The sequence below is a fragment of the Amblyomma maculatum genome, chromosome 3 (assembly GCF_055883805.1).
Source record: "Amblyomma maculatum isolate TAMU_Amacu chromosome 3, ASM5588380v1, whole genome shotgun sequence".
Lineage (NCBI taxonomy): Eukaryota > Metazoa > Arthropoda > Arachnida > Ixodida > Ixodidae > Amblyomma > Amblyomma maculatum.
This window is the reverse complement of record NC_139346.1, coordinates 166,758,448-166,772,246: the sequence shown is the minus strand read 5'-3', so window position 1 is coordinate 166,772,246 and position 13,799 is coordinate 166,758,448. Positions and strand designations below refer to the sequence as shown.

The following is a 13,799-nucleotide window of genomic DNA, read 5'->3' as shown; positions in this document are numbered from 1 at the left end:
GCAGTACAATTTTGAAATAAGATACAAAAAGGGGAAGTTAAATGGGAATGCGGACGCGCTTAGCCGCTCTTTCTAAGCGGTCCGAGATGTTCCTCACCATGTATCCAAATTGATAATCAGGTTTTTTTTTTTTTTTTTCGTGCGCTTGAATATAGATGACTATGTAAAGCAGCACGTTTGGTTTTCGAGGCATACGTGGGTCCTGAACGTCTTGAGAGTGGGCTTTTCTCGAACAACAATGGCAGTTTTCTTTTGACCTGGTCTCTTCAGACGGGAGCCGAGTGCTTGCTTCGACATGTGGTTGAGTTTCAGATAGCTCAAGCAATTTGGCCTACAACAATCAAGACAACGCGACATGCAACAGCGAGCTTCAAGCGTTCACGTGCAGGCCATTAAGTCGTCTCTTCATGCAGCAGCTGCGGCTGCTGCCCTCCGAGTCTCTTCTGGCGGGGGAGGAGGCTGTTACGACCAAGCATCCGCATTTGCGCGCTCTATTGTTCGCCTGTGGGCATGGAAAAGTTTTGTGAATATGTGGTGATGGTCCATTGGCTCTAAGTGAGCCTGTTTCCAGGAATCCTGTTTTGTAAGCATGTTTTGCTTTGTGGACAACCTGCAAATGCCAAATTGGCCCTGTCAAGAGAACGTCTGGAAAAACACAAAGAAACGTCCCCCTGCGGGAAATAGCAGGAAGTGCTTTCTTTTGTTCACCCTTCCAGTCGAGAAGTGCTATCCTCCAGTGATGAATGCCTCCTATCCAAAGGAGACGACAGAGTGACATGTCCGCTGACGTGCAGGACAAGAGAAGAGCATGACTCATACGGCCATTAAGTGATTTCCCGGGAATGCAGGAAAGATTTGCAATTGTCGAAAAGGGACCATGTTGGGAGCCCTATGCGGCGCCACGTGCACTCGGGTTTCTGAGAAGTAAAACCCCCAGAACCAGCCTGTGGTTTCTTTGCTGAAGAATAGAAATGTACCTCCTCTCCTCGCCGTTCCCAAGCTTTTCCCGCCAACAAGTGATCACGCCCAACGAATGAATGCCGGACCAGTCAGTGCTTCAGACCATCAGTGCAGTGATGTGTTCGATTGGATGCCGATACCTGAGGGGCGTGCCCTGGATTTGGTTGGTCAGCATCTTCAGAGAGGGGCTGGACATAGGGGGTTTTTAAGGACGCTGCAGAGCACGAAATGTCGCTCTGGGCCCTGGGTAAACGGCTCATCCAGTCGCTTCTCGCTATGAACTCTCAACGCTTGCCATTTTGCTGATGTACCCTTCTTCTTCATGTAAATATTCTTGTAAATACGTTTTCTCAAAGTGCCAGTAAACCTGCTTGTACATTTTTTACCAACTTCGAAGATTCAGTCCTTCTTCAACCCGGAGTCTCTGCACGCTACCAAGTGAAGGCCGGGTCGCCATAGCCCCAGCGTCACGACAATAGGCATGAAAAAGTGATATGACCAGACATGCACTCTCTGCAATGCACTAACAACGCTGCAATATATTACTGGTAGAGCTTGTATGACACTGGCCCTGTTTTTGTTGTTGTTGTTGTTGTTGTTGTTGTTGTTTATTTTTTAATACCAGCGGCGAAATTACTCTGAACGTATGCGCTACTACTAAAAAGGCATATAGCTTTACTAAAGGGATCTAGAACATATTAAACCTTTCAGCTTTGTTCTTAGCCGGTATCTCGAAACTGCCCTCGTAGAGGTTGATGTCGGTCTCACAGGCTTGCTGCTTATTGTCTTCAAATCAGGGGATCTTTGAAAAGCATGGCCTCGATTTAGCCATATTGTTTTTGGCTTCTCCTAACTCTCCAATGTTGTAAATGTATACTGTTCTTTTCTGTCCTCTTACAAGCGATATCGCAGGCCGTGAGCAAAATTGAGCAGCATCAGCGTGGCAGTGATGAGTGCATTGGTGACGTGTCAGATTGCATTTGCCTCACATGACTTATCCCGCTGATTTCCCCGCCGACGCTTCGTAATATCAAGAAAGGTTGCGGCTCCTACCTTGACTTTTATCAATGTTCTAAATACTTCACAAGTAACCCCCGTAATGTACTTACCTTCATTCGTGAGCCACAGAGGGGACACAACGCTAATGGCGCTGTTCAACGGCAGACCACTCCTGTAATTGTTGCACTTCAAGAGCTTATCACTCAATGCGCATGTCACAAACAAGAACATGACCAGTCTAGTATAAAAAGATGGATAACATGTTCCATACATTCAAGTGTATTCTGCCTGCAGTGGTCGTTTGTCGACACACGTGAATGTACAGTGCTGTTCAATAGATACATTTATTTATCGCGAAACATAAGTCATCATCATCATCAGCTTGACTATACCCACTGCAGGGAGAAGGCCTCTCCCATATTTCTCCAATTAACCCGGTTCTATGCTAGCGGCATCCACTTGACCCCTGCGAACTTCTTGACCTCATCCGCCCACCTAACTTTCTGCCACCCTTCTGCTACGCTTTCCTTCTCTTGGAATCCAGTTTGTTACCCTAAGCGACCATCGATTATCCTCTCTTCGCACTACATGTCCTGCCCACGCCCATTTCTTCTTCTTGATTTCCACTAGAATGTCAGTAACTTGAGTTATTTCTCTGACCCAATCTGCACGCTTCTGAACTCTTAATGTTACCCCTACCATTTTTCGTTCCATAGCCCTCTGCGATAACCCTCTTGGTTAGCCTCCACGTTTAAGCCTCCTGAAACGTAAGTAAACATAGGTATTTTACGGTAAAGGGTAGAAAGCTTGGGCGGGGCTTAGTTTGTCTTGAATATTAATTAATACAGTGCATATGAAGACGCTAGAGAAACTTTCGCGAATAATGAAATGTGAGCTGGTATAGGTGGTGCATTTCAGCACAACTGCAGTGGCTGGCATTCTTTGGACTGCATATGTGATAGTGCGCACGTAGTATCTCTTGTTTACTGGTTATTACTTTATTTTCGCCTACAGCAAGCGTGCGACGTGTTCTGCGTGGGTGACGGCATTGGGCCAATCGAGATGACGCCCTCGATGGAGGAGAACATCGCCTGGTCGCCTGACAAAGTACGGCTTTTCCAGAAGGCCGTCGACAGGAACCCGCCCCTGGGCTTCGGTGAGGGGGACGCGCTGTGCCTTCATTTCTTGTCGCTGTGCCCTTGTCTGTTCTTGTGTGGCTCCTACGTCATTCGTGCACTTTTGCATAGGTGCGCGTACCGACAGGTTCATGTGCCAATTCAACATTTGCGTCAGTTGTACTTTACCGAAGCTCTTCGTTAAAATAAATTTCTTGGTTTTATTTTACTGACCGCAAGGCAAATGTTTCTATGAAAAAAATAAAATAACGAAAATTTTGGTTTTCTTTTTTCGAAACAATAACAATATAGCTCAGCGTTGAGTACGTGTAATTTTCCTTACCGGACGTGAATTATTTCATTTTTCAAGCGGTATTACCATTTGATTGAAATTGAGTCAGTCCAAAGCTCCTGGAAGGATGGACACAAGGTCGTTACATCAGTTGTTGTTTTTTTTTTCACATTTTTATATATGTGTTTATGTGTTTGTGAACATACCATTCAGGCTAACGTTCGTACACAACGTATATAAGTGTACCCAGGGAAGGTTCAGAACCTCAAGGCCGAACACTGTCCTTTTGAGCACTGTAGGCGCGCACTTACGAAGCCGGTGAAGTTGCCAAGCTCGTGCTCAGGGATGATGATGGGGCTCGTTTTCACTCCTGGAGTACTCTGGCCTCTGAGGATATTGCAAAATACTGTACTTCATAGCATTTGGACTTCTTTATCAGCCATGCAAAAAATAATGCGCGTCTCAATTTGCCATATCTTAAATGCTTGTCGCAGGCCTGTCCAAGGGTTCCAGTCGAAGAGTTGTCGCGAGTAGGCTGGTGTCTAGGAAGGTACTGCAGTGGGACAAGGAAGATGACAAGTGAGTTTATTTTCTATTCTGATCTCACATTCTGTGGGTATTCTAATACACGCTGTTCAAACTCTTATCTCGCTAGATGCGCTAGCACTGTTCGCCGTTTCTTACGCTCGAAAAGGATATTCGCGTCTTACCATTAACGTTACTTTTTTCTCTCCTCCAACCTTTCTCTTTCGTTTTCTTTCTGGTGGTCAGGAAGACAGTGATGGTTGTGCTGGAGGCCAGCGGTGACAGCGACCTCAAGTATGCGCCTGGTGACCACATCGGCATCTACGCGGTGAACAGGGACGACATCGTCAACGGCATCGTGAATCGTCTGGCGCCCGGATCGGCGGACCCGGACGTCGTCTTCAGGGTCCAGTATCGCGACATCGTTCAGAATCCCATCACCGGTACGCCGGACGTTTTTAACACGCCCGTTACCGTATGAAGCATCATATTGTGACACACAATATGATGTTCCATACAGCAACAGGATCATATCGTTGAATACGGTAATTTTGGTTCCCTGTAAGGATGACGCATCGACTCGGGCGGAGTAGTTTCCGACAGATCACTGTAGGCTAACCCCCCTTGTTCATAAACACCTCCACTACCGCTGTGTCCAGCATTGCGAAAGTGGGATCCCTGCACAAATGGGTGTCTTCAAAAATCGAGGCTCTCACTGTACATTTGAAATGTAAATAATTTAGCAGTGTCACACATGCCTATTTTCTCTAAATATTAACCACGCGCCCCCCTCGTTACTTGCTTCAACTTTCAGGAATGAGCTACAAGGCCATGCACTAAGAGTCTGGGTAGGAGTGAAATGCAGCTTGGTAATTCTTTTCAGGGTTTTTTTCAAACTCACGAGTTGCTATTGTGATCAGTGCATATAGTACCTAGGACGCACAGGCTCCCGCCGGACTTGATTCCCGTGTTGAACTTGGCGCCAGTCAACGTCACGCGGCTTATGATGAAAGAATATCTTACGTAACTAGGCGCCTCTCGTGTGCTTAAAATAATTTTTAAGTGCAGGATGCATTTCAAGGCCTCATTTTCATATCATTTGTCCGTCTATCCGTCCACTCGGCCATATATGTCCAGGAACAGGTCAGAAATATTTTATATTGGCTCTGACTTCTTTTTGGGAGGTTCTTGTGGCTAAAAGAAAGTAAATGAACTGAAACAAAAATTGAGTTATTTGTGTAGCGCGGGAATCAAACTTATGACATTGGTATTGTGACACGGGCATGCTGCATAGGCCACGTTGATTCTAGCTGAATCAAAGTTCTGGCTTGTTGATTCAAGGTGAATAAAGTCAGACGTACGGACCGTGCGATACAACTATTACGTAAGCGTTTATAAAAACGATACCATACGAGAGGTACGCATTATAATTTCTTGAATGCACAATACACTGGCGAGACGACCAAAAATGAATTCGTTGAAAATGTTCTTTATCAAATATAGAATGCTCCGGGTGTATTTCTTAGGTTCGCGTTCTCATTGGCTTTTGAAAATGCACTTCTAGCCTCTCTAGTATGTGTTCCCGTCTATGTTTGTGCTTGCAGCGGCCGCGTTCGTTTTTTGGTGTGCGACTTCTCTTGTCTGTCTAGTTGGCTCGTAGCGGGCTAAAATTCTACAAAAAATATGACTGTGCCAACGCTATAGCCTCCTCGTTGCCTGCATCCGCCAGACCTACCTCACCTGCAACACGTGACACAATTGACTTGTAAAAAGAATAAAAAACAAATCCTTGCTCCTAGGTGCCTGTTAACGCGCGAGGGCTTTATTTGGTACAGGCAACGTCATTGTTGCTGCCATGTGGGTGCTCACAAGTGTCGTGGTGAAAAGAGTACCCAAACATTGCTTTGATGACGGCCTTCTTTGTAATTCCGTGGGTGTGTGTGCGATGAGAACATGGGACAACGGTCATGCATGCCTTCAGGAGGTCAACATAGGTGTAGCGTGGATTAGACCGCTTTTTTTTTTTTTTTTTCAGTGGTGTTACTTGAAAATTTAGTGATGGGTATAGTGATGCACGCGGTTTGGAGCAATCGCGATTCCTTAATCGGATTGTGAAGGTCGCCAGGCAGGGACGATCGCGGCCACATTTATTTGAGGAGAAGGTGAATAGGCGGCGGCGGCATCTTTCAGCCGAGGCGAAGGCGCTGCTTCCTTCTCTTCGGCACGTGCCGGGCGCCTCTTGTCAGGTGCCAGCGCATGTGGTGGAGCTACAGCGCATGTGGCTGCTCCGGCGCCGGGAGGCGCCACGCGAAACGCTACAGGATATAAAAAAAGAAGTGCTGAAATAAAAAAGGCAATAACAGGAAGAGAAGGAGGGAATGAGTCGTTATGGGTGTGGTATTTCGAAAACAAGTTCAGTGTCTCTTCTTGGAAAGTGTGTTACAGGCCGGCGATACAGCCCAACCATTATGAAGCCGCAGTTGTAGCTTATAATAAAGGAAATACTACTTCAGAGTTCTCTAGTATAATTGCAGGCTTTCCTTCTTTTGTTCTAATAAATGCACTTAAAGCGTTTTTATCTCGGCATTCTTCATTCATTACAGCTGTCCGAAATTGAACCTCGGAATCGAAAATAAAGGTTTTTCAAATAATCAACTTATCTGACGATGTGGGATAATACCCGCGCTACACTTATGTCAACTTCTCGCCCCCAAGTTTTTACATTGATATGTAACTAGTGCATTCAATGTCTCTATTCACGTAGCCTTCATTGCTGGCGACCTATCGACCTAAAAAAAAAATTATTAAGATGACATGCAAAAGAAGTTATTTTTTCTTGTTCCTTTATACATAAACTTTTTTCGGGAATTTATCAATTATATGCATTTCTTCATCCTTTTTTCATAAATAGTTGGGATCTATGTATCCTTCCCTATTTTACATTCATGCTCCTATCGCAAGCAAATAAATCGACAACCTATCAAGCACAATCTCTCTAAAAAAGCGCGTCGCCTTCCTTGCCACCCAAAACGATTCGTTGTTTATATTCCAATCTGCAAATTAACTACAAGGATTTAACATTCCGGTTTTGTCGGTGTATTTCGCTAACACTGCCAGTTATCGCTAAAATACATAAGCTGCTGTTGTGTAAATATTAATCTATATAGCTATTTTTCTTTACTTTCCTTTGTGAGAATAATTATTCAGCTCTTGTCGAAATTTATGAGTGCTGTTCTGTAGCAGTACAGGAACGACAGTGTACCGATAAATGCGTCTCAGGAGGCAGGTTTTCCTGCTCTATTTATATGTATAGAAAAAATATCGGCACGTGGTCAGACCGTTAGATGCCATCTTCCATCCGACTAGTCTATTGTCTGCGCAAGTACGACTAGAAACAAGGCCGTATTTATACCGTTAACATTGTAATCTTCAGTTCAAACGTCACAGACTACAAACACAGTATTAGGTGCTCACTGTCGTTTTTTTACCAGTGTCTAGGCAAATGTGAAATTATAAGGAATCGAATAATCAATTAACTGCAGGTGTATAGTGCAACCAATATGAGTAGCTACTCTATGCCATAATGTAGCTATTCGTGTAACCTACACGTGCCTATATATGCCTTTATCTGCATTCTGCAGATAAACGTTCTGCGTACCGTCAACCAGGTTTAAGGTTACTCTGTGGTCCATATGCGAGTGGTTAAGGTTTAGGTTACCATGCCAAATCTTGTTACGCATGAATACTTTCTAAGAAGGCGAAAAAAAAGGCACTGTCTAACTTTATCGTCAGTTTACAACTTTACTAACGTTAAACGCGGCATTTCTTCGCTCAACTATGTCTGCCTAAATTCTTTAAGAAAACATAAAAACGATCTCAGGTTCTTTCAGTAACTTTCAACACGCATACTCCTCCGAGTTGAGGTGTTCTCAGTATGTTTAAAAATCATCGGAAGGTGCGAGCCGGAAGAGATCAGTATTCGTTTCAAAGGCGCTTTTCTTTTAACATTTTCTTTCTTTCTTTTTTTTTTCTGCACTCGACTCTCTTCTTCAATTGCACCTATGTCGTTTTGTCGTGAAGCGCGCAAATTCTGAGGAGAAACTAGGCTAAGAATAGCGAGGCAAACTTGATCATAGGATGTCTGTCCGTACTGCTGATTTTCAGCAATATTCTAAAATTTTACGCTCGTTCTTTAGGCCCCATTCTTTTTATTTCTGTCGCCATCGTCTCGACCGTCGTTTCTTTTACGTGTCTGCAATGCGCACAATTTATTTCTTTTCATCCCCCCCCCCCCTTTTTTTTTGTGTGTGTGTGTGCTCCTTTCCCGTCTCCATCACCGTACCGCCCTGCCTAGGAGTTTTGTACTTTGCATTCACTTTTACTATTCCCATGCTAGCGCCCCAGTCCTTCCACGCCTATGTTATTTAGTTTGGTACGCTCTTTTTATTCTACGTTTATTCTCCCTTACACGGAGCTAGGTAGGACAGCGCTGTCACACGAGAACTTATACAGCACGCCACACTGCGAACTACCAGCTTTGTCTGCCTCTTCGTGCGTGCTCGCGTGTCTCCGTGCCAGTGTGCGTTCGTGCGTCTAGGTTAGCAGCTGTGTTCGCACCATTATGCAAGGAGCTCAATCAACTTAGCGGCTGCTTCAGCATATACTGCCTACACATAAGCCTCCTTAGCCCCCAAGCTGGCTTCACCGCGTTAATACCCGTAATGAGGCGAAGCCAGCCTCGCTGAGCCATAATCGCGAAAAGAAGTAAAAAATTATTGAGGATAAGAAACGAAATATTGACACAGAAGGCGACACAATGTGTGGGTCATTTGCTCTTGAGGATTAGCAAAGGCTTACTTGTAGTGATGTAATCTTCCACATGAAACTAGAAATTCGGGGTGAAAAAAAAAGAAAAAAGGCAAGCATCGAGACAGTGTGTAGCAGCAGCATGTGTGCAAAAACGAAAAAAATCTAATACTTGATCGGCATAAAACGTTTCCCGCACAGTCTGATCTACTCCTAAGAGATCATAAAGTTTTGTTTTAACAATAATATGATTAATACATCATTTATGACTCAGCGTGCTTTCGCAACAAATGAATAATCGAGGCAAGTAATAATCACGTCCACACCCGGAACGGACTTAAGAGCATTAACGGTCGCTTTACAAAGCACGAAATAACTTACGTGATTAAAAAGGCTGCCAGAACGCCCCTAAGGCTATTTTAATCTGGATTTTCTGGTTTCCGTTCAGATCATAAGCATGTTTTCTTCTTGAAATTCGCTTTTTCGGGCATTTACCGATATCGTGCACACCGAGCCTTGAGTGAGGCCGTACATGTGACGAAGAAGTGTTATGCATGGCTTTTGTTGTTTTTCTTGGCGAAATCCGTCGAATACATCGGCCTCGGTTTGTACTGAAAAAAGGCATAATATTATTGTTTGTAACTTCGCCAGAAACAGCTGCATCCTGGCAGATAAATCAGCTATGACTTGCAGAGGATGCGTCAGTGTGTGTGTGTGCGTGTGTGTGTGTGTGTGTGTGTGTGTGTGTGTGTGTGTGTGTGTGTGTGTGTGTGTGTGTGTGTGTGTGTGTGTGTGTGTGTGTGTGTGTGTGTGTGTGTGTGTGTGTGTGTGTGTGTGTGTGTGTGTGTGTGTGTGTGTGTGTGTGTGTGTGTGTGTGTGTGTGTGTGTGTGTGTGTGTGTGTGTGTGTGTGTGTGTGTGTGTGTGTGTGTGTGTGTGTGTGTGTGTGTGTGTGTGTGTGTGTGTGTGTGTGTGTGTGTGTGTGTGTGTGTGTGTGTGTGTGTGTGTGCGCGCGAGAGAGAGAGGGAGGGGGGTGCGTGCGCGCCTGAGCACTGTATTTTTGTACAACGTTGTTTGTCCCCCACGTCAGGGGTAGGATTTTCTTTCCTATTTAAGCCAGCCCGTCTTTCGAATCACCGCTTATTTCTTTTATGTGTCGGTTCTCGTAAACTTTGTTTTCGTAACTTCGTTTTGTTTCTACCGTCACCTTCCATTTCCAGGGGAAACATGTGCTCTCCTCATCAGTGATGCAGGTACTTCATCCCCAGGTTCTTGTTTAGTGTTCCTCCAAGCTTAAATCAACTTCACCTTCACAAAAAAAAAAAAGCATCATGCTCACCAAAGTGCTTCTGCATTTCTTCCCTGCCACCATCGTACCGTACTCAATTAGAAACTACACGCGTGAAACGCGAATTGGAGCTCAAGCTGTTAACGGAAGTGCTATGCGGACAGAAATAGTCATACTAATGAGGACTACTCTTTTTACTGGCAACACTTTTCAGCTGCCCGTGATTGTTGTTGCCTAGACTCCTGTTGAAGGTTCTGCCAAACTTTTCAGTCAGATATGTTTTTATATATTTTTCTCACACATAAGAGCTCATTTGAAAGTGAGCTGAAGAGTAGCACAGTAGCACTGAGAACAATTTCATGGTACGCACGTATGCAAAGACATGGCTTAATATACATCTTTCAACACAACTATATCTTACAAGCACAAAAGAGAGCCAGAATGCGGTGGAATTTGAAAACATGGCACGGACGCTCATGTAGCTAGCATCCTCTCACTGTTAATTTGCTTCAGTGTTCCCATTATCATTTTCACAGGCTGTATCAAACAGTACCAGTTCAATCTCAGCTTGCACTATAGTAACACGTCTCCAGCTAGCCTAGCTGATTCAATGCTATGCAGTGTTTCTTAGGAAATTCTGAGCGTAATTTTCTGCGATTTCTGTGGCGCGCATGTTCCTTCCTTGGTGCGTGTATTTTTTCACACAGTTTCATCTTTTCTGTGCTTTCATTCGTTACGAGCCTGTGGTATCTGATACGAAGTACTTATAGGGCGTTTTGAATGAGTCCCAGCTGTGTGCTTCGTGACTTCTATTTTTCTAACCACTCTCCAACGGGCTCGTGTCTGTGTCCCTGCAGGCGAGCAGAAAGAGACGTGGCAGGACAACGGCCGGTTGCCCCCGTGCTCGCTTCGCGTGGCTCTGAGCCGCTACCTGGACATCACGACGCCCGCCTCGCAAGAGTTGCTCAAGTACCTGGCCGCCATGGCCTCGGACGAACGCCAGCAGGAGCAGCTGCAGACGCTGGCCACGGTACGCTTCGCTACACAGCGTGGCTGTAATCATTCGTCTAATTTAATGTGTTTAAGGCCACATTATATGAATACGAAATATTGCGCGAAGCTCCATTAGCCTTCCTTACTTACCTTTCCTTTGAACTACTGCATGGCTGTCCGCATGGCTCTTAGCGTTTATGCTGGTTAGACAGTTATGCTGGTTTAGTGCTCCTGTTAGAAAACGATATAGGCTTAACTTGAACATACACAGAGGCTGTAGTAGCTCAAAATATTAAAGCAAATCTGTCAAGAAAAAAAATTAGCAGCGACAAAGAAAGAAGACAAAAAAAAACTACGAGGGACTTTATCTGCTAAAATAGTGAAAAGCGAAAGCCTGAGTGCCGCATTCTGCTACATAACAAGCACTAATTAGTAATTAATTATTTAGTCATCAATTGGTTAGTTAGGCATTATGTAGGCAAGTAATGGATGAATTATGTAATTATAATTATCATTAATTAGTTGATTATTGGCTTACTTATTTGGGCATTAATTAGCAATTACTTATTTATTAGTCATTAATAAGTAATTGATCATTGATTGACATATGGCCATATAAGGCACGTACGCATTCGCGCATACTGTGGTGGTGCTCTGTGATTGGTCTAGACCTCTATGGCGTCATCCCGCCTCGGCCAATCAGAGCCTCCGCAAAAGCAGGACACATTTTGTCTACGACAGCATGAATCATTAAAGGCTTTCGTCTTAATATGAGTCGCTCATGCATTGCATTGCCGGTGCAAAGCTCAAGATCTGCTTCCCCACGCGCACATATATGCATAGACCATGCGAGAACTTAAGGCAAACTGAGAGGTTCAAAAGTTCATGAATTGTGTAGCAGTTCAACAACGCAAATTAGATCAGTTTGCATTAAGATGAATTGTATTAATTATGTGACGGCGGAGTTTTTCAATTGTGAGTAATAAGGCTCGACGCTTTAGAAGCGTATTTTCAATTACCTGAAGAAAGCTTAGGTATCTCAGTAGTTTAGCGTGCTGAGATCGCAATGGCTCGTCTTCCGTTGTTGCTGCACGTGTAGAACTTGGAGAAGTACGAGGACTGGAAGGCACACAAGTTCCCGCACCTGTTGGACCTGCTGGAGGAGTTTTCCTCGGTTCAACCCACGCCCGAGCTGCTGCTGTGCATGCTACCACTCATACAGCCGAGATTCTACTCCATCAGCTCGGCACCGGAGGCCTACCCGGGACAGATACACCTCACCGTCGCAGTAGTCACCTACAGGACAGAAAGTGAGACAATAAAACCTTTTATTTATTTTTATTTTTTGCATATGTGTGCAGGTAGGGCAGTTTGGAAAAATTCTGGGCACCGAACAAGCATATACAATTTTAAGGTGCCTCCACATATTTCTTTTTTCGAAAAATAAGGCTTCACAAGTACTAACGTCCATTACTGAGAATACATTGCCTGCCACGGCACCTGAAATGCACATGTGTTTTGATCTGTAAAATATTTCCCCTCCCCCCCCCCCCCTCCCAAACCTTCACTATTCCATGAACTACTCATCTCTCTCTAACCAGAATGATGTTCTTGTCTTCATTCCAGATGGTATGGGCAAAAAACACTATGGTGTGTGCTCCTCGTACCTGGACACAATTGAGCCTGGAGAAGAGATTGCTTGCTTCGTCAGAATGTAAGTTGCGTATGACTCGGGTGAAAATAACACATTTAGCTGCGTTGTAGAAAAAATAAAACCGAGGCATTTATTTACTGCTAAAGTCAGCAAAGAAGCAACCTAGTATTACATATAGTAGGCAGACATATAGAAGCAGCCAGAAAAGATATTTTATGTACTCTAAATTGTAGTAGCAAATATATTCGTTCACGTTATGCAAGGGCGAAAGCTCGATTGCAAAGCAATAAGCTGAACAAGATGTTGGGTTTCACAACATGCATGCTCGGCCAGTTAACCGCCCTTATCGACGACTGATGCAGGTACCAACGTAGTGATAGTCTCAATTCACTTTTATTTTGATATCTCTGCATTTAACGCATGTTCTTCAGGCAGAACTAACCACTTTCTTGGAGAAGAGAAAACATGCAGTGAATTAACCCGTTTATTTTTCTTTCTTCCCAAACACTAGTGCCCCGAACTTCCATCTGCCTGAGCAGAAGAACGTTCCTGTGGTGCTCGTTGGACCAGGGACGGGCATCGCCCCCTATAGGAGCTTTTGGCAACGACGCTATTGTTCCATGCAGAACGTCTACCAAGAAGGTACGGTGGCGATTTCATCGCACAATTTCGAAACGGTTGGTCGCATTATGCCTATGCGGTTATCACACAATACTGCTGCCAGCTAGGAATAAAAAAAAAAAATCAGGCATAAAACCTTTCTTTTTGTTTTGTTTTGTTTGCGATTAGACTAAACGAACGTGCATACTGGGCTGTACTACGCATATCCAGCAAGCTGTTCCTGTGAAATACACTATACAAAACTCAGCTGCCACAGCCCATCGGCAATATCAGCGTTCAGAAGCATTAGTTTGAGAACATGTACAGGTATCTCTAACCTGAGCGTCGCAATGTTGCAGCTGGTCGTCTTTTTGCCTTCAATATAGTTGGTTGCAGGGCTGATTGGTATTTTTGATCTATGTTCATAGTTTTCAGCATAACTGCACACGGCCAAAGAAAGGGGAAAAAAAAGGACGAGAAGAATGATCTCGTTCTTCTTCCTTTCTTTTGCCGTGTGCTGTTCGACTGAGAACTACGAACCTAGGCTGTTTGCACTTTGCGCGTGTGGC

At 44.3% G+C, this 13,799-nt stretch overlaps 1 protein-coding gene across 2 annotated transcripts in view; it reads left to right on the top strand.

Moving 5' to 3' along the window:
* The window catches only part of Nos (Nitric oxide synthase), a 350,537-nt gene that overhangs the window by 325,491 nt on the left and 11,247 nt on the right, over window positions 1-13,799 (top strand). For both annotated transcript variants that reach the window (XM_084598518.1, XM_084598517.1), the window contains 7 exons: window positions 2,974-3,115; window positions 3,861-3,945; window positions 4,138-4,334; window positions 10,841-11,013; window positions 12,076-12,286; window positions 12,603-12,690; window positions 13,142-13,272. In XM_084598518.1, coding sequence (XP_084454644.1) covers window positions 2,974-3,115; window positions 3,861-3,945; window positions 4,138-4,334; window positions 10,841-11,013; window positions 12,076-12,286; window positions 12,603-12,690; window positions 13,142-13,272 — 1,027 coding nt within the window. The remainder of the gene's footprint in view (window positions 1-2,973; window positions 3,116-3,860; window positions 3,946-4,137; window positions 4,335-10,840; window positions 11,014-12,075; window positions 12,287-12,602; window positions 12,691-13,141; window positions 13,273-13,799) is intronic.